This window comes from Oreochromis niloticus, linkage group LG9 (assembly GCF_001858045.2).
Source record: "Oreochromis niloticus isolate F11D_XX linkage group LG9, O_niloticus_UMD_NMBU, whole genome shotgun sequence".
Classification (NCBI taxonomy): Eukaryota; Metazoa; Chordata; class Actinopteri; order Cichliformes; family Cichlidae; genus Oreochromis; species Oreochromis niloticus.
This window is the reverse complement of record NC_031974.2, coordinates 11695289-11717206: the sequence shown is the minus strand read 5'-3', so window position 1 is coordinate 11717206 and position 21918 is coordinate 11695289. Positions and strand designations below refer to the sequence as shown.

Genomic DNA, 21918 nt, shown 5'->3' with positions numbered 1-21918 from the left:
TTTTTCAGTGACGCTGGGACATGAAAATAGAGAGAAGTGTGGAGTGCAGAAGCAGCTGGAAAGCTGACTGCCCCGATGTCAAAACGACAAAAGAGAACATTGTTGTGTAAAAAAATCTACCGTCTTTTATAGTTCTATGGCTTATGTTAATGCTGTACTTACCACCTCTGATGTAGAAATCCAGGAAAATTGTGTAGTTTTCCAATACACAAACTCGTCATTATGTGAATTCCTTGTCCTTGGATCCTTGTCCTGTTTGCTGTTGGACAGATGGCCTCGCATTTGACTCCGGAATACTTTGGTACATTCCTTTTGCTGTTCCTGTTTGTTTGAGTTATACAATATGATAGTATCTTTTTATTGGGATTTATTATGGGATTCTGTCATAGCCTCATATCTGGCAAAAATGGAGGCAGCCAGGTTCTTATGACCTAAAGAACAACAGATACATTAATGGAGGAATGCACCAGGTTGAAATAAATTGGAATTATATTTACAGTTTTGGACAATCTTTCATATCCCTTGTTTGTCCATAAAAACACTAACAGCATGCAGACATTTCATGAGCAATCAGGATTTTAACTCTCAAGCTACAAAGTTGCCATTATGTCATTATATTTCATGCTTTTTTAATGGGTGTGTTTGGATATACTATGCCTATACTATTTATTTGATCTGTGCTAGGAATTATATAAATATTTTTATGTAGGTGCTGTGAAAAAAAAACTGGCCTGTGAAAAAGTTATTTTAATCTAAGTCACAAAGTGACAAATATGCTCCAATTTCTCAGAAAGGGGCCAAATTCTGTGAAACTGTGTCTATTTTTTTATCTCTAAAGAGGGAACTAAACTACACGCTGCAGTTTTCTGTTGCTATTTATACACTTTGTGTCATGAAATGTCTGTTGTCCATAATACTATGACAACAATGCAAAAAAAAGAAATAAATCACGAAGGTGTGATAATGTAATTAATATTGTGAATCCTAAATAATTTCTTATGCAAAACGAGTTAAAACAATTGTTCATATAAAATATTTATTGGACAGCACATGACTTTTACAAAACACTTTCTTAAAAAAATTTCAGCAACACCTATAGAAAAAAAAAGTAGTCATATTTAAAAAAAGAAGAAGAAGAAGAAGGTACATCCTCTTTCAGTTCTGTTTCTAATATATCAGTACATAACAAAATGTCATGGCCTCAGCTGAACTTATTCCAATGTGTCATTATTTATTTATTATTTATTTACTCTCCTCCATACCTGCTTCATGCCCTGGAGGACGGGGCAGTGGCCCCCCACACCCTCTAGCAGATCATTACATGAAGGAACCTTTTAAAAACAAGCGCGTCCATGCTCACAGGTGTACACACAGGTGATCACACACAAACTACACCCTTTTTGGCTCTTACCTCAAAGCACACTGTGCGCTGTCGATCTTACGTGCTGCACAATAATGTCTAACATTTAGTATTTACTGTCATATTCCCATAGATCATTGTGATGTTGTTTATTACTCTCGTGTTCTTCTGCTTGCTTTCTCTTTCTTTCTCAACAGGTGAACCAGATGATCAATATATGTATTTTTTTTGTCTGCTTATTTTGTTGGTTTTTGGTTTTTTGCCCTTTTTCCCCGTCCCTCTTCCCCGCTGTTTTTCTTTCCCTCTTTCTTTCTCCCCTTTCTTTCCCCCAGTTAAGTCTGTCCCGTATTCAGCAAGTGAAAATAAAATAAACAAACAAAAGGTGAATCAAATGGACCATTACGGCAAGGCTGGGATGGTCAATTTGGTAAAGTAAATCCGTTGGGCATCTTTCTTCGCCTTTAGACAATAATTCTGATGGCAAAAGAACCAAACGGGACAGGTTAAAAAAAAAAAAAAAGAAAAAAAAAAAAAAGAAAACAGCTTTTACAAAGTCCTGGATTAAAGTTGGATTGTGGTTTGGATCATTGCAATAATTTGCTATAATCTGTTGTAGAGTTGCTGCTGTACATGGGATCCTTGTCCGGTTGCTTTAGCTGTTGGACAGATGGCCTTGCATTTAAATCTAGAATACTGTGAGATTATTATGCTATCATATGTTACCTTATATATGTAATCAAAGTAGTTGAATTATGATACTGCTGTAGATCATATTATACCCCTTAATATAGAGTGTGTGATCAGTATGTAGTTTTAGTTTGCATTATACTTCTGACTTAAAAGAGTGTGAAAATCATTAGATCTATTGGATTGACCTGTATTACTCGACACTGTTGAATGTGTTACACTGTTTCTTGACATTTCATACTGCTGAATCATGAAGAGAATGTTGGGTGCAGAGGGCCTTGTACTGATAATGGGAGAAACAGACCACATTCCATACCCCCACCTTTACGGAGAGCAGAAAAACAAGGAGCCGAGGTCATAACTTAGGCGCCGTAAGAGAGAAAACATGTGAATGTTTAGGCTTTTACGACTAGGTGGGGGCTACTAGAGGCTATAAAAGGCTGAGTAACCCGTCACCATTTTGAGACTTGCTGTGACCCTCTGCAGGCAGGTCTCCCCATCATGATGGTTCTTATGCTCTTAAGTGTTGAATTATATGGAAATAAAATATTGTTGATTGAGCATTTATACACCGAGTATTGTCCTTCCTTCAGCCCAAAGATTAAAAGAATTGGGAGATTTTAACAACTTGGTGACCCGGATCTTTGGTGTGCTGAGGAGGGGCAGATTTGGCCTGTGGTGAGATCGAGGGCCGGCCTAAACAGAAAGGTAAGCACAGCCTGTTGTATTATAAATACCAAATGTGCATATTGGGCTTTCCAAATTAATCTGTTCGCTGAGTTACACGTATTTTCACATTAAATTTGTCGGTGTCTGGTTTTTGGCGCAAGATACTAACAACATAAGTTGAGGCTGAATTCCAGTGTCTTAAATAAACTGCTTCTAGCAAGATACTAATTACATACTACGTTGAGTCTAGTTGCAGCCCACTTTACCTTCCACATTTAATTTTGTCTAAGACTGGCTTCTGTAGCAATAATACATTAGAATCTTTTGGAGACGCGGCCATAAGTCCAGTACATTGAATAGAGGTTTTGAAGTTGGTTTATGGTGTCGGATATAAGCCCTCGTTGATGCGGTCATAAAATTAGTATAAAATTAAGGTTAAGCAGATACTGGCTTACGGTGTCGGTTAAGCGCCAGCAACGCGTAATGCGAAACACGTCCGTAGGTTTTGGTTTATGATGCGGCCGTGTTCTGGTGATGCGGTCGTAAGTGCAGTAGTGAGGGGTTGCTGGTTTCAGCACATTGAATAGAGGTTAGACGGTGGTTTATGGTGTCGGTTAAGCCTCGAGGGCTGCGGCCATAAAATTATAAGTAAAATATTTACTTCACCCCGATTAAAGGTAAAGCAGACCCTGGTTTATGGTGTCGGTTTTGAGCCTCGGGGACGAGCATCACTTCTGTTTTATGATGCGATTTTGCCCCGTGGTGGCGGCCATAAGCGCAGTGAAAGGGGTACCTGGTATATGGTGCGGTTGTGCTTCGGAAGAGTTCTAACAGTTGAGTTCAGAGGTTTCTGTGTAAATTTCCGCTGATGAAAAGCGCTCTCTGTGGGTCTCACTGCTGGTGAGGCGCGCTCTGGGCGTTGTGTGTGTGAAGCGCGCTCTGGGTGCTGCTCTGTGTGTGAGGCGCGCTCTGGGTGTGTTTCCGTGTGTGAAGCGTGAACATAGTGACAGTGACGGTTGATGTGTGGTGCGAGTCAAATGCGAGTCCTTACTTACAGATATACATTCTTTTTGCTGTTCCTGTATGTTTATATCATCCAATATACTAGTATCTTTTTAAGACTAAAGTGAAGATTAAAAGTGTGATTCTGTAATAGCCCGATCAACTGCAAACTACAATGAATTCATCAAAGACAGAATATCTTTTTATTTGTTGTTTCTTCCATTTTTCTATTTCAAACAAAATGTAAACAGTTTGTGCAGACACAATAAACACATTAAGATTACAGAAATATCTGAATATTGTAACTCACTATTATGGAATAATTACAAACACACTTACAATAAAATCATAGCCTGGTAACTTCTGACTGACCTTTGACCTTTTTTCCAGGCACATTAAATGTGCATCTGTTATTATCAGATGTGAAATGGCAGAGCTCAGACGCTCAAAAACATTCAATTTCTGTTAAACAACAGGAAAACTGATTGGAAAGAAAAAAGCGCAAAATTGAGCGCTGAAAATCTGTGAAAATGTTCAACAAGGGGTATACTTCAAACGTATGGTGCCTTTGGTATTGAAGCAAATGAATTACACTTGTTGCTAAACAATTACTTTATATTTCCTTTTCATCATGGCGTGTTTGACACAGTGAGAAGTAACAACTCCGCTTCTGGATTTTCACTGGTCTCTAGAGCCTGCCGGAGTTTTTCCCAGAACAACTCTGTGTTCTCTGCAGCTCGTGGCCAGCTCAGGTAGGTTTTCTTCTTCAACATCTTCCTCATGCGGTGGTAGGGAGACAGCAGATAGCTGGGAATGTCATCCAGAAACACCAGGATAAGTATGTCCTTCTGCTCATCAAGCAGACGAAAACTAAAGATGGAGAAAAAAGAAACTCAAGTGGTTTATGTCTTGAATTCATGAAGTCATTGTAACACAAAGACACAAAACTGATTCAAAAGAATAAAATGCTTTTTCAAATATTATTCAGTTCTGACTAGTAAGGCAAAGGTCTTGGGTAATCCTCAGAGTACAGAGGATTAACTGCAGAGGTAATGTATCTGTTGTAGATATGACAAAAGACATTCAGGCGTGTGCAGCAGTTTGCTGGAGTTTATACTTTTGGTGTAGCATTATTTTCCTTGAAAAACTTCCATCTAGTGGAAAAACTACTATCGATGATTTTTTAAATTGAAAGGTAAATAACTAGGTAAAACAATACGGATTCTAGAAAACCTGCAATCACATAAATGGGGAAGAGAACTGTAGTATGGTTCATGTTTAGTGCCATGGGACAGGCGGGACCCAAACGCAGGACTGACAGACACAGAAGGATGAACTCAAAGAGGCAACTTTTATTGCGCTGAAGCAGAAAACAAACAAAACCTGGAACTCACAAAACAAAATCTAAACTGGAAACTGGAAGGCAAAGAACTAAAAGTTTAGAAAACAGGGAGCTAGATATTACCAGGGATGTGAAAAAAAACACAGAAAAAGTCACAGCACATGGGACAACATGACGACAGGCAGAGCAAAACACAGGGCTTAAATACACAAGAGAGTAAGGAAGGAATTAGACACAGGAGGAGAGCACAGCTGGGAATAATCAGACATAACCAGACTGGGAGCAAGCAAAACTGAAAACCCTCACATAGCACACGAGACCACGAGATCAAAGTACAGGAAACATTCACAAAGATGCAGATTTGACACTGAGGCAACGAGACATGACTGAGGAGACATGGGGAACATGAAGACAAGAGTGATAAGACATGAAACGTTGAACACTGGGAAGGCAAAGTAACAGAAACCTAAAGCCTAGGAACTAAGAATATAACACCTGGAAAACAATAAAGAGAACCAAAATCGTGAAGAACAACAAATCCAAGAATATAACTTAAACTAGAATTACGGTGACAGTATGCCAATTGTTTATTGCTGGCTAACAGTTTCTTCTTATAAATTATTGCCTTTTTGTTAATTCATTAGGTAATAAAAACAAATTGTAAATTTCATTTGAAAAAGTTATCAGAACATTTTCTAAACAAATTAGTGTAATTTTTAAAAACAAAATTGTTCAGTTTTGAAAAGAAAATTAGCTCCAAGGAAAAGCTTTTTTATACATATTTAATACCAATATTATCATATTATGCCATTATTATTATTATTACTTATAACTGAGTTGTCAGTCACACCTCTAGATCTGTCCCTTTCTGCCCAGCAAAAATGAGTGTCCATCCATCCATCCATCCATCCATTCATTCATTCATTCATTCAATTTCTTTTGCTTATCTGGGACTGGGTCACAGAGGCAGCAGCTTAAGTAAAGGAGTCCAGACCTCCCTCTTCCCGGCCACTCCCACCAGCTTGTCCAGGGGAATACCAAAACGTTCTCAGGCCAGCCGAGAGATGTAATCTCTCCAGTGTGTCCTGGGTTTGCCCAGGGCCTCCTCCCGGTGGGACATGCCCAGAACACCTCACCCAGGAGGCATCCTTGTCAGACACCCAAACCATGTCAACTGGCTCCTTTCAATGTGGAGGAACAGCAGCTCTACTCTAAGCTCCTCCCAGATGGCTGAACCGCTCTATCTTTAATGGAGCGGCCAGGCACCCTTCGGAGACAGCTTATTTCCACTGCTTGTATCTGGGATCTCGTTCTTGTGATCACTACCCAAAGCTTGTGACCATAGGACCATAGGTGAGGGTAGGGATGTAGATCAACCGATAAATTGAGAGCTTTGTTTTTATGCTCAGCTCTCTCTTCACCACGATGAACTAGTACAGCGTCCACATCACTGCAGCTGCAGAACCAATCAGTCTGTCGATCTTCCCTCCTTTCTCCCCTCACTCGTAAACAAGACCCCAAGATACTTAAACTCTTCCCCTTGGGGCAGTCCCTGACCCAGAGTGGGCACGAAACCCTTTTCCGGCTGAGGACCATGGCCTCAGATTGGAGGTGCTGATTCTCATTCCCGGCGCTTTGCACTCAGCTGCGAACTGCTCCAGTTTAAGCTGGAGGCTGTCAACTGATGAAGCCAACAGAACCACATCAGCTGCGAAAAGCAGAGATGAGATTCTGAGACCACCCAAGTGGCAAACTCCCATGCACCCTAAAGCATCCTTGAGAGGGTAAACAGCTGGTCCAGTTTTCCACAACTGGGACAAAAACCGCATTGTTCTTCCTGTATCCAAGGTTCAAATAACAAAGGGACTCTCCTTTCCAGCACCCTGGTGTAGACTTTCCCAGGGAGGCTGAGGAGTGTGTCCACCTGTAGTTGAAACACACCCTCCAGTTCCCCTTCTTGAAGATGGTAACCACCATCTCAGTCTGCCAATCCAGAGGTACCAACCCTGATCTCCATGCAACATTGTCGAGAGCTTTCAGGAGTTCAGGGCAAACTTCATTCACTCCAGGGGCCCTGCCGCCAAGGAATGGTTTAACTGCCTCAGTAATCTCACCCTCGGAGATAGATGAGTTGACCCCCTCATCCCCAGACTCTGCTTCCTCTAAGGAAGACATGTCAGTGGGATTTAGGAGGTCCTTCAAGCATTCTTTCTACTGCCCATTTACTGTCCTCAGTCAAAGTCAGCTGTGCTCGACCACACTATACACAGTGCAGGTTGAACACTGCTTTCCCCTCCTGAGTCACCTGACAGTTTGCCAGATTCTCTTTGAGGCAGTCCAAAAGTCTTTTTCCATGATCTCTACGATCTCCACCCACACCTGAGTTTTTGCTTCAGCCACTACCGGAGCGGTGTTCCGGTTGGCCTGTTGGTACTTATCAGTGGCCTCCGAAGTCCCACAGCCTAACCAAGCCCAATAAGACTCCTTCTTTAGCCTGATGGTTTCCTTCAACTCTGGTGTCCACCATTTGGTTCACTGGTTACCACCACAACAGGCATCAATCATCAATGGAGGTGCTGAACATGGTCCTTTCAGACTCAACGTCCCGAGTCTCCAAGAAGGTTGGGTACTCTAGTGTTCGGCGCATGACCGCCGATGACAGTCAGGACCCATTCCAAGACCCAGTATACAGGCAGCAAGCTAACAGGGATACTAAGATACCCACCCCAGCCTGCCGCCTCTCACCAAGGGCACCTCCAGAGTGAGACAAAGCCCAGTGCCTCTCCAGGAGACTGGTTCTGGAGCCCAAGCCAATGCATTGAGGTGACCCCTGAATATAACAAGCTGGTACCTCTAAATCTCACGCACTAGTGCAGACTCCTTCCCACCAGATAGGTGTCATTGCATGTCCCAATTCCTAGTCTTGGTAGCTAGGGATCAGTCTGCCGGGACCCCCCCCCGGAGGGTGTGCCCATGTACCTCTGTTCGACTGTGGCTAGCCAGGCCCCATGGACTAAGGCCCAGCCATCAGATGCTCGCCCTTGGGCACCCTTCCTGGGCCTGGCTCCAGGGTGGGGCTCCCGTAACCCTATCACGGGCAGGGTGAACTATTACCTCGATCTTCTGCTCATAGGGGCTTTTGAATTGCTCTTTTTTCTGGTCCCTCACCCAGGACCAATTTGCCATAGGATACCCTACTAGGGGACAAAAGAAGCCCCCGACAACATAGCCCCTGGGATTCCTGGGGCACACAGACCCCTCCACCATGATACGTTAGTAATTCGCAAAGGGACAAAATGAGTGTTTTCAATTAAATTAGTTCAAATTCCTCAAACTCCCATGTGCTTTAATGCCAATGTGTTGTGCCTTCAGAGATGCTCTTCTGCATATCTTGTTTGTAACAAGTGGTTGATTGAGTTACTGTTCACTTCATATGAGCTTAAAGTAGTCTGCTCATTCTCCTCTGACCATCAACAAGGCATTTTTACCCAGAAAACTTCCACTCAATAGATATTTTATCTTTTAGACCTTTCTCTGCAAACCCCAGAGATGGTTGTGTGGGGAAAATACCAGTAGATCAGCAGTTTCTGAAACACTCAAATCAAAAACCATGCCACTTTCACTCACTTTTCCTCCTGATGCTCAGTTTGAACTTCAGCTTGATCATATCTACATGATTAAATGCTTGACTTGTGATTGGATGATTAGATATTTGTCTTAATTAAGTGTAGTGTATCTACACATGAGTCTAGATACACTACAAAGTCACACTACATACCACAGTATATACGATACATTGCCTGAAGGAGCCAACAGGTTACCTGGCTGCCTGGATCTCTCTGGAGCACCATTCACTCTCAAGGTATTTGTGACTGATAACACAAATGGTCTTCCGACTTCCATAAATGGCATCCGTGATGTTATCTATGATGGGCTTCCCTGAGAAGAGAAAATGTTACACTCAGTGGCTGTCCTTAGTAATTCATGTAAGTACTGTGGTGACACCCTCTGAAGTACATATGAACAGTGTTGGGCAAGTTACTTTAAAAAAAGTAATTAATTATAATTACTAGTTACATCTTCAAAAAAGTAACTAAGTTAGTAACTGAGTTACAAAAGTCTAAATGTAATTAATTACTTGAAAAGTAACTATTGCATTACTTTAAAAAAATGTTTAACCCTCTGGGGTCCAGGGTATAATTGGCCATTATTGATTACTTTTGATTTTACCTCTACATTTCACCTTTAAAAACTATTTACTTTGCCTTGTTTGGTATCACTCTTTTCAGCAAAACCTCACGTGTCTGAATTTGCAGTTATGTTTTCATTTTGACATACTGTATTAACACAATTGATCTAAAATCAGACAAAAAACATAAAATCCGAGTAGAAAAAGTTATATTTTTCACTGTAACAACCACAAACATGATTAGTGAATCATATTTCATAACTTTAAATGCAAATATAAATTGTCAATTTTAAAATCCTATGCACAAGTTTTGTAAACAACAAAGTTATTTGCAGCCATTTACCTTTTTTAAATAACCACTTCAAACTATTTACATAACCATCAGGTTTTCTGCATTCAATAAGATGCCACACAAATTATTTGTGCAAGTCCAAAAAAATAATTTCTGTCCATTATAAAGGAGAACATCACAGCCTGATACCTGCAGGTCTGACAGCAGCAGGTGTATCACTCCTCCTGTTTTTTACCTGGAGACAGCAGTCGCCTCATTGTTCTGACACACAACACAAAACTATCCACAACACTACAGACTAACTACACAAGACAACACATTAACTACACACTCCAAACACGCTAAACGTCACAAATCTCTCACATCTCAAAACTCGCTCTCTCTCTTTTTTTGCTGTCTTTCTTTCTCTCTCTCTCTCTCTCTCTCGCCGTCACTCCTAAAACTTCCCCGTCTTCCTAAACAACCAAATGTCATGTTGCCATATCATTTTTTGATTGGTTGACATGGTACATTTTTCCACCAAAACGAACGGGCTGTTTTTTGGGGGGGTTTTTTTGGTCATAAGCAGAGAGTGCTTGCTAGCGCTGTCCTTACACAGTAAACATGACGAAACTATTAAGGAAAAAACACGCATATATATTATTTATCATGACTCTGGTTTTACATGGCCTATCAACACAATTTAAAAACTGGTATATATCACCTTTTTGCTTTGTCATCTTAAAGTGGTCGTGCGATTGGCTTACCATGACTACTTTATTCTTCCTCAGTCAAACAGCAGCACTCATGCGATTGTTTTGCCCCCTAGCTCCAGGTGTTGTGCCAAAAAGTGATCGTCTACCACAGGGGTGCCCAATCCTAGTCCTCGAGAGCTACTGTCCTGCAGCTTTTAGATGCATCCCTACTCCAACACAGCTGAATCAAATGGTTTGATGACCTCTTCAGCATGTCATCAAGTTTGGCAAAGGCCTGATAACAAGACATTCATTTGATTCAGGTGTGTTGGAACAAGGATGAATCTAAAAGCTGCAGGACAGTAGCTCTCGAGGACTAGGATTGGGCACCCCTGGTCTACCAGAAAGTGATTGCCACCCACGGGAGCGCGTGCAGCTGCTTAAAGCTGTAGCGCCCGGATTACTTATGTAGACCGCTACTTCCGTGCAACTGATATAAGATGCGGTAAGCTGAACACAGCTTCAACCGTCTGTTTGTTGAAAAATAGTAACGTGACCGCACCTCATTTTCTTGTTAGTAACGGTATTGGCATTGTAACGATAGGAATAGTAATTAGTTAGATTACTCGTTACTGAAAAAAGTAACGCCGTTAGTAACGCCGTTACTTGTAACGCCGTTATTCCCATCACTGCATATGAAAGTATCTTGAGGTATTGTTAGGTTAGGTCTGCACTCGCAGGCCTCGCTGACTCAGAGACTTATCCCCATGAACAAAGCAAGACACTCAGAGCTCAGTCCATTCAACTTGCAAGGGAAGTCGGTCGAATCAGGATCTTGGAACTGAAAGCTCCTCACCTGACCACAGCCAACTCCTAAAAACCAGCGTCCCCTCGCAGCCTTTTATTCAGTGACACACAACCATTATAAAACCCCTATCGTATGTCATAAAAGCTAAGGCACTGTGTGTGTGCATGTGTGTGTGTGTCTGTGTGCATGTGTGCGTGTGTGTGTCTCTGTATACGTGACTTCCTGCTGGTCATAAAAGGGTCTTCTCCCCTCACCCCCGTACATGGCTTAACTCCTTTAACGGTCCACCATATACAAGCACAGGTGAGCCCATAAATGGCAGGAAGTAAACATTCCTTACTAAATAAGCGAACCAAAACCATACATGCAATTGTCTGCAGTTAAACACCATAGCTAATAGCATCCCCCACCATCCTACATGTAGGGGAGGGACAGAAAAATATCTGAACTTGCAGTTCAAGACAACGTTTGCAATTTTAAGCACAAAAAGGACAGCTTTTATAAAAAGTACTCCAACAGGTATCTGCTGTTAGGTAGTCTCACTATCTATCTATCCATACATTTTTTAGTTCACAGAGGCCTATTCCAATTAAGTTAAAGTCCATTTGAATGTATGTATTTGAAATGTGGGAGAAGTTGGAGAATCCACACATGCACAGGAAGAACAGGAAATGTAAAGGTCTTTTGCATTTGATGCTTTGTTGAGCTGTATGTCCAGATTTTGCTCTTTTGCACCCTCTGGTGGTGAACTATGGAAGGTAGAGCTGTTTGCAGTTTGGGTCTCTCCACCCAGCCACTTTTTTGCTAGCACACATGGTGTCTGCATGCTGCAGCTTGTGGTTAGCTCCACACATGGAGAAAATAATGTTCAAAGTTAGAAAAAGAAAAGAAAAAAGTGAGAAAAAAGATGGAGAAATAGATGATACGGCCATAAAGGACTATTTAGTCCCTCCTGGATGTCAGCTCACAAGGTTTGTGTACTTTAAATGTTTTATTTTCTGTTATTAAGGACTTTTGATTGATTGATACCAAGTACAAGAGTGCATTTTGATGTGATGTTTTTTGTTTTATTGTTTTTGTCCGTGACCTGTTCTCATGGGTTGTCAAGACCAGAATAAACCCTGTTTTATAACTGTACATCGTGCCTACGTCAATCTTTGAGGGTGCTACAGGAAACCTCCAACGAGACAGGCCCGAGCTAGCGGGTTCAAACCCAGAACTTTTATACCGTCCAGCAACAGTGCTGTAACAACAACTTTCAATATTTAGTATTTACTGCTGTTCACACTTAGCTAGATTAACGTGATGGTGTTGTGTTTAGTATGTTGCTTTGTTTTTGTTTGGGTTTTTTTTGCTTGTCTTCTCTTCTTTTTCTCTCAACAGGTGATCCAGGAGATTTTTTTTTTCTTTCTCTTTGTCTTTGTAAGTGCCCTTTCTCACTGTCCCTTTTCCCTTCTGTTTTTCTTTTCCTTCCTCTTTCTTTCTCCCTTTCCTATCCCCCAGTCATGTCTGTCCCATCTGAAAATAAAATAAATAATAACAACAAAGTTTGATCAAATGGACCAATACGGCAATGCCATGATGATCCATTTGGCAGAATAAATCCATTTGGTATCCTTGTTGGTCTTCAGACAACAATTCTGACGGCTAAAGAACCAAATGGGACAGACAAAAAACAAAAAAAAAACAGTGCTGTAAAGCCACTGACCCTTAATTAATGGTAAATTTTATAATAGCAATTTTTAAAATGTAAATTAAACTGTATGCAACTTCAATAAGGAAGATCTGCTGTCATGCTTCTGCCTGCTGTCCTGGGTGTTGGTTGCCAGTCTGTTTATTGCATCACTACAACTTTCCCATACTGTCACTCTCAATACTGATATCCTTATCGTTTCAACCTGATCTTCTTGCCTGCATTCTTTGAACCAGTCAGCCACCGCACTGTGTGGTTTAAACTTATGCTCAACATCAGTCTTCCTTTCAGACTCTGATCCGTGCAACCCACCTCCTCCCTATCTCCACCTTGCCCAAATCTCTCAGAGCAAAAACACCAGTACCTAGACTCCAGGGGGCCCTGCCCTGAATCCTGTCACTAATGGGATTCTGTTCTTCCATGACAAGTCACTGATGTTTAATCACCAAATACACTGATTAATTTTACTGTATCAATGAATCATGTTCATTACTTCCAAATGATCTCCCCTAATTGAACTGACACCGATAAACCTTTGATTAAGGCCATGCAAAGCTACTGTAGTTTTGTCAACAAATTAAAATTTAGTTACTAGGGTGTCTAAATGTGAAAAACAGAAAATAAAAGAAAGAAAATGTTAACTTTGTTGAACAAGTAGGTTGAGGATCACCAAAACAAATGTTCTAGATTTAATTGCTCTATATATAGTTTTTTAATCTGGAATGAAGTGATGGGCAGACAAAAACAGACTAACTGAGAGACATTTTCAAGTCAAACAATCACCATTTAACTTTGAACTCAAGCCTGCAGTCTTACCTGGTTCAAAGTCTCGATGGTGTAGACACAGTCTCCAGCCCTGTTCTCCTTCCAGTTTTGGTAAGAGCTTGTCAATGACCCAAGGCTCATCGTGGGTGTTATAGGAGATAAAGGCGTCGTACTGAAGAGGAGTTTTCTTGTTTTTGTGCTTTTTGTCAAAGAACCAAGCTATGAACAGGTAATAGGCATAGACCAGGTGCAATCTCATAAAATGGTAAGTGAAGGACACCACCATCAAGCATAGGATTGCACATGTGGTGCAGAGAAAGCAAATAAAGCCCATGTCAACTGAGCAGAAGCGGGTGTCGAAGTCCAACAGCTTCTTACTTTTGAATTCTTGGGGATAGTTGCACGTAAAGTTATATGCATCATAAACTTGAGTTTTGCTGTCATTTATTGCCCATGAGAGAAACCAGCTGTTATCACAGTTGCAGGTGAATCCATTGCCCTGAAGGTCCAGATAAGTCAGAGCTGGTAGGAATTGTATATCTTCTTTGCGGATAACTGAATATAAATTCTGTCTTGCCTGTAGAAACTCCAGCTTTGTGAGATTGGCATCTATAAGGAAGTCTAGAGAGTAAAGAGCTGTTCTGGATATGTAAAGGCTTTTAAGGTTTGGAATTGGGAAAAACAGATCTGGAGGGAGTTCTTTAAGTTCATTTGAAGAAAGTTCAAGTAATTGCAGCTGTGGCGTGTAAACAAAGGTGTCTTTGTCCAGAGACGCAATACGGATATTCCTGGCTTTGAAACTCAAAAGATTGGTCAAACCTTGCAAAAAGTTTACAGGCAGATAACTATGCAACCTGTGGTGTTGTGAAAAAACAAGCAGTTCCTCCAGATGGGACAGCTGAGAAAATGGAGGATCAGGCAAATTTCTACTTTCATTATAATTGATATGATTTTCACTCAAATCCAGTGTTCTTAATTTAATCAGAGGATTGAAAATACCTTTTTGTAGTTTATCTTGTTTAATAGAGTTCCGTTGTAGATGAAGGCGGGTAAGATTTGTCAGTCCTACAAAACTCTTATGATCAAGAATTTCTATTTGATTTTGGTCTAATGACAAGTTCTGGAGGGAATGTAAGCCTTTAAATTCATCCTTTTTGATCGCAGTGAGTTTGTTTATATTTAAATACAGGTATCTAAGTTTAGGCAAATGTTCTTTGAAAGCACCGTTCAATTTAGTTATTTGGTTTGTCTGTAATTTTAGAGTTTCTAATCCTTTTAAATCCTTGAAAAGACACGGTTTCAGAGCTGTGATTGAATTCTGATAAAGATAAAGCTTTCTGAGCTTTGTCTGATTGGTGAAATCATGGCAGTCCAGTGTGCTGATGTTATTGGTGCTGAGATCCAGCTCTGAAAGAGTTGGTAGATTCCTTGTTGCAGCTGGAACCAATGGAAGCCTGTTTTTACTCAGCGTTAAAATCCTTAAATTTTTAAGGGATTTGAAAGCATCGTCGTGGATGTATTTTATTTTGTTGTCTGTCAAATCTAACTCAGTTACATTAATACACAACTTAAACAAGTATGCATTAACAAAGCTGAGCTTATTGCTTCGAAGCTGCAGAGTCCTCATTGTTGGGATGGTGCAGGAAATGTTGATCAATGCGGTCAGGTTATGTGTCATTGCATTCATTCTCAGAATAGTTAATGATGAGTTCACTGACTCTAACAACCTTTCCATGTCACCAAGACCCAAATGAAGCTCACTAATGTCAAGAGTAGTAACACGACTTAGAAATGTCTTGTTTTGCACGTCCCATATCATTTGTTTCTTTCTGGCTGGGCTCCCAATTTTAAACCAGGTGAGATTTGGAAAAACATCAGCAGTGATCCTGAAGACTGCGAGGGGATTTTTCGACAAATCAAGGTACTGAAGTTCTAATGATTTGTTTGTCAGTTCAAATGACTGAAAAGTGGTTAAATCATTGTTGCTTATTACCAGCTCCCGTAGATGTGGCAGATGTTGCAATATCAATTGAAGTTTTGTAATGTGGTGCAGTTTGTTATGAGAAATGTCCAGAAGTTTTAAACTTGTCATGGACTTAAAAGATGTGGATGCCACTTGCTTAATGCGATTTCGATTAATTCTTAGCTCAGTGAGGCGATTCAAGCCATCAAAAACATTTTCTCCCAGTGTAACAAGTTTGTTATTATTTAGATTTAATGTCTCAAGAGAACTTAGACCGGCAAACGCATCACTTTCTATCTGTGAAATGTTGTTGATATTAAGGTCTAACCACGTCAAATTTAGTAGATCTTTGAAGTCTGATGCATGTATTATTGAAATTCTGTTAGAAGATAAATCAAGGCCTGTCACAGTTGAGGGAATATCTCCAGGAACAGCTCTGAGTTTACTCCCGATGCATATGGCCGTACTGTAGCTGATTCTGCAAGTCTTCAGGGAAAATCCATCAACTGGTGCAGTGACATTGATGATGCATAGGATGTAAAAAATAATGCATGATTTGCAACATTTTGTTCCTCTTTCTAATTTGGTTTGTTCCTTTTCCAATCCAGGATCCATTTTTAATCTTTGTAACAAACAGGAAAGCCCAGCGCAGACAACCAGAAAATATAAACTATAGTCCACTGTCCATAGTCCACTGAATTTAACTGCTTCAGACAATCCTGGGAAGCCAAAAACAAAAAAACAAAAAGAAACAAAAATTAAGGAATTAATTAGAAAACAAATTGCAAAGAGTAATAAATATCTTATTCATCTTACAACCAATACAAAAATGCATCAAGACCTCTTTATTCCAAATTTATGACATGCACTGTGTCACATTAGGATGGAACTATCATCCAGAAATCTTTGTGTTGTACTGGACACTTTCCACCAACTTCTATCTGTTATTTCTGTCCTTTTACTATTTTAATATTAGAAAAAAAAGTGAAAGTAGCCAAGAGAAGATTTGGAGAAGTTTAGACATCTTCAAAATATGGTGTGCATGCAGGCTTGAAGTGTTTAATGGAGTAAGATGTATCTTGATCTTTATCTTGAGTCACTCCTCATTTCTTGATATTTTACCAGGAAAATGGAACTAGCTCCACCTAATTATTGAAAGTTGATGTTTGGTCTGACCCCCTTTATACTTCTGTAGACACTCATTGTTGTATCTCTCCTGACCTCCTCTGTACATCCTGACAATGTGAACCACATTTTAAAAATCTGCAGTCATCATTTCATAAGACCTGTAGCAACTGATTTTCAGTCCAGTTCTTCAGTTCTTCTTGTGTAATTTGTCAGCCGTTTCTCACGCTTTCTCTTCCTCAAGAATTGGTTCTTCACATCAGCCCTTTTTTTCAGTTTCGTACAGACATGACTTTTAGATACTGTTCATAGGATGTACATAGTTTTACTAACTTTCTCAAATTTTCAAAGACATGCTGCACAGCCGGCTGAGATATGTCAAGTATTCAGCTAGTAGCTCTTTGGGAGTCTACTGAATAAAGTCTATACTGAAAAAAGTAAATTGGGTGGTTGTTACATTAAAAAAGTCCGACTTGTAATTTGAACACAATAATTTTATGTTTATATGAACGTAATTAAATCATGAAGGATGTGTACGAAATTCAACAACTTAATTTGTTCTTGTTGAGATGATATGATACAATCTAGTAAGAGTGGTTAGTTGCTGAACTCATGAAATTCACAAGATCGCACAAGATTTCAAACTGCAGAAAAATCACTGGAGTTATAAGAGGCAGACAACTACACACACACCACGTGTGTGCTATCGCTATTTATTGTGGTTTAATCTGTCAAGGACAAAACAAAAAAAGTCTGCATCAAGCCTTGAAATCATAGCTTTCCCACTTTTGTTAAGCCTGGCATGGTGGTTAGTGCTGTTGCTTCACAGTAAGAAGGTCCTGGGTTCAAATCCATAATCTGGCTACTTTGCACGGGTTTCTCTCTGGGTATTCTGGTTTCCTCCCACAGTTTACAGTCATGCAGTTATTAGAGTTAGGTTAATTGGTGATTGTAATTTACCTGTGAATGTGAGTGCAAATGGTTGTTTGTCTCTATGTGTTAGTCTGGTGTGCTGTCCAGGGTGTACCCGACCTCGTAACCTATCACTTCAGGGTTATTTCCCTGGAACCAGGATAAAGATAGGAGGATGGTAGTTGTTGTAGATCCATTCAATTTTTATGGTAACCAGACTCTAGAAATAATAATAAGAAAACATGTAGTATTTAAGTGACCAAGTAGTATTGGGGTAAAAGTTATTGAATAGTGTTGAAATAAAATGACAAAATTGTGAAGGATTAAAATACTCTAAGAGCTCAACTTACTTCATCTACACATGTTTCAATTGTGTTTTATGAACACAAAATGCACATGTTTATTGAATATGAAAAAAGTTGTGTTGATTTAACTCAGTTGTTTAAGTTTCTGCCAAAGCAAAACATTTGTGTGCAACCAGTGTCCACTACTGAATTAAGTAAATCCAACAGGACCTTTTTTTCAGTGTGTATGCAGGCTTGAAGTGTTTAATGGAGTAAGATGTATCTTGATTTTATGGCAAATATCTTGTAATGCATTGTGCAGTCTTGAGTCACTCCTCATTTCTTTATATTTTACCAGGAAAATGGAACTAGCTCCACCTAATTATTGAAAGTTGATGTTTGGTCTGACCACCTTTATACTTCAAGAAGCCCAAACTCTTTTAGGCAAGCTTTTTCATAACTTATGTAAGTAGCCTTCAGGAACGATGCTGAGGCTCTGTAAAGGCCAGTGCATGACTGTACTGTTCCACTCTGTGTTTTTTTCTATTCTGCTTCACTGCTTTACTCCACTGGCAGTGGACTTTTGGATCACTGTCATGCTGAAAAATGAAGTGTTGCAAATAAGATGTTTCTGTATGGTACTACAGGATGGATCAAATTCTTGAGGTACCCAAATCATAACAGAACCTTTACTCTGTTTTACAGATGGCTGTAGACACTCATTGTTGTATCTCTCCTGACCTCCTCTGTACATCCTGACAATGTGAACCACATTTTAAAAATCTGCAGTCATCATTTCATAAGACCTGTAGCAACTGATTTTCAGTCCAGTTCTTCAGTTCTTCTTGTGTAATTTGTCAGCCGTTTCTCACGCTTTCTCTTCCTCAAGAATTGGTTTTTCACATCAGCCCTTTTTTTCAGTTTCGTACAGACATGACTTTTAGATACTGTTCATAGGATGTACATAGTTTTACTAACTTTCTCAAATTTTTAAAGACATGCTGCACAGCCGGCTGAGATATGTCAAGTATTCAGCTAGTAGCTCTTTGGGAGTCTCCTTACTGGTGCAAAAATACAGTTTGTGCCAGTCAAACTGTGGTTTCTTTGACATTTTTCAAAGATTCAACTAAAGAAATGGGAACAAATTGTGTTTTTTGGAAACAGCCAGTAACAGAGAACCAATTTAAAATGAGTCCTTTGCTCAGCTGTCTGTTTTGTGTAGACAGAGCTAGGCGCCTTTTTCTTCCTTGAATGTGTCATAGGTCAGTGTTAAGTGAGTTAACCATAAAAAAGAAGCAAAAAACTCTGAAAAAGTCGGGTACAAAGACTGGAAGGAAAATGAATAAAAAAAGCTGCTAATGTCCAAAGAAGAACATTTAAAGCCCTTCAGAAAGCACAAAAAACTGCTGCTCAATACCATTTAAAAAAGAAAGTACAAGAAAGTCTTTGTCCTTAAAAGGACCATAATAAAGAAACGAGGCGTGGGTAAGACTTTGTTGCCAATTTTTGCAACAGATTTTGACAAATATTACTCATTCTGAGAGTATTACCAGTCCCTCCTATTTTCATTGCACCTTCCAGATTTACTAAAACAGAAATACATTTTACAGCACAAGTTTCTTAAAATCAATATGAAGCAGTCTCCAGAAGTCTAAAACCATAATTAACATATGTGATATTTCATGTGAACCTCGACATAAAGCAATAAAAAGAAATATAATTGCATAAAGTGAACACATAAATAAATAATAAGGCTACTGTTCCAACCCTAGTTGTCATACATTTGTAGCTTAATTCAGATTTGGACCCACACAGAGGCGTGAAGAACAAATGAAATCTTTGAAAAAACTTACTGAAGTTAAATGAAGACTTGTTGAAAAAAAAACTGTGGTAGATAATCCAATCCAACAGCAAATCAAAGAGACAAAGTGACCAAGGAATGAGACATGAAGCACGAAGTGCTGAAATGATGTAGGAAAGGCAGGAGAACAGGTTGGTAAACAGGGTGGGCTGACAAGTGGCAGGGCTATAAATACACACAAAGAGCTGAACCAATGGGCTATGAAGGCAAAACAGGAAACATCTTTAAATGTAATCGTTTTAAATAAAGAGGTCAACTATACCCTTTGTGACTATGGGAAGCTAGTAGCTAATCCAGTGACTAAAAGTAAATCTGTCAGTTTTACATCAAGAGCCGCATTTATCATGTGCGGTTTCATATTAAAGAAAAATCCTCAGCTTGACCAATGAACACATTAAAACCACTGAGTGAAGTCACAGTATCCATGTCCTCTACTTCAACTCTGTATACAGGAAGTGTGTCTTTTTGTTTTCCATACCTGTGGTCAGGCCCTTCCTGTGAATATATGAAGATGAGAGGAATAGTACTTTAAAGGATAATTGAAGTTTATTTTAACCTGGTACATTTCTGACTAATGTGTCTGTGGAGGGGGTGTGGTCCCTGGTTCCACTGCAGCGGAGGGTGGTATAGCAGGCTCAAGGGGCAGTGCTAGTCTGACTGGCAGGGCAGCTGCTGCCACTCAGTAATCAGGTTCTCCCATTTTTTCAGTGACGCTGGGACATGAAAATAGAGAGAAGTGTGGAGTGCAGAAGCAGCTGGAAAGCTGACTGCCCCGATGTCAAAACGACAAAAGAGAACATTGTTGTGTAAAAAAATCTACCGTCTTTTATAGTTCTATGGCTTATGTTAATGCTGTACTTACCACCTCTGATGTAGAAATCCAGGAAAATTGTGTAGTTTTCCAATACACAAACTCGTCATTATGTGAATTCCTTGTCCTTGGATCCTTGTCCTGTTTGCTGTTGGACAGATGGCCTCGCATTTGACTCCGGAATACTTTGGTACATTCCTTTTGCTGTTCCTGTTTGTTTGAGTTATACAATATGATAGTATCTTTTTATTGGGATTTATTATGGGATTCTGTCATAGCCTCATATCTGGCAAAAATGGAGGCAGCCAGGTTCTTATGACCTAAAGAACAACAGATACATTAATGGAGGAATGCACCAGGTTGAAATAAATTGGAATTATATTTACAGTTTTGGACAATCTTTCATATCCCTTGTTTGGCCATAAAAACACTAACAGCATGCAGACATTTCATGAGCAATCAGGATTTTAACTCTCAAGCTACAAAGTTGCCATTATGTCATTATATTTCATGCTTTTTTAATGGGTGTGTTTGGATATACTATGCCTATACTATTTATTTGATCTGTGCTAGGAATTATATAAATATTTTTATGTAGGTGCTGTGAAAAAAAAACTGGCCTGTGAAGTCACAAAGTGACAAATATGCTCCAATTTCTCAGAAAGGGGCCAAATTCTGTGAAACTGTGTCTATTTTTTTATCTCTAAAGAGGGAACTAAACTAGACGCTGCAGTTTTCTGTTGCTATTTATACACTTTGTGTCATGAAATGTCTGTTGTCCATAATACTATGACAACAATGCAAAAAAAAGAAATAAATCACGAAGGTGTGATAATGTAATTAATATTGTGAATCCTAAATAATTTCTTATGCAAAACGAGTTAAAACAATTGTTCATATAAAATATTTATTGGACAGCACATGACTTTTACAAAACACTTTCTTAAAAAAATTTCAGCAACACCTATAGAAAAAAAAAGTAGTCATATTTAAAAAAAGAAGAAGAAGAAGAAGGTACATCCTCTTTCAGTTCTGTTTCTAATATATCAGTACATAACAAAATGTCATGGCCTCAGCTGAACTTATTCCAATGTGTCATTATTTATTTAACAAAACTGAAGCCAAAATGGAGGAGAAGTGTGTTAAAAAGTATACCCCATGATTCAAAAGCTTGTAGAATCAGTTTTAAGAGTAATAGCTTGATGAAATAAGTTTCTGTTTGAGTTTATCAGTCTCTCACAATAATGTAGAGTAATTTTTACCATCTCTTCTCGACAACCTTACAGCCCAGGTCACTGAGGTTTGAAAACAGCTTTTACAAAGTCCTGGATTAAAGTTGGATTGTGGTTTGGATCATTGCAATAATTTGCTATAATCTGTTGTAGAGTTGCTGCTGTACATGGGATCCTTGTCCGGTTGCTTTAGCTGTTGGACAGATGGCCTTGCATTTAAATCTAGAATACTGTGAGATTATTATGCTA

The 21918-nt window shown here is 39.4% G+C and overlaps 1 protein-coding gene across 1 annotated transcript; it reads right to left on the bottom strand.

Annotated features, from left to right (window-relative positions):
• Positions 1-3898: 3898 nt before the first annotated feature.
• On the bottom strand, positions 3899-21597 carry LOC109203544 (toll-like receptor 13). The gene is made up of 4 exons (XM_025910607.1): positions 21593-21597; positions 19619-19824; positions 8882-8999; positions 3899-4588 (listed from the first exon to the last, which is right to left on the bottom strand). Exons 1-4 carry the CDS (start codon positions 21595-21597, stop codon positions 4348-4350), a joined length of 570 nt encoding a protein of 189 aa, XP_025766392.1. The 3' UTR covers positions 3899-4347.
• Between the last annotated feature and the right edge of the window lie 321 nt (positions 21598-21918).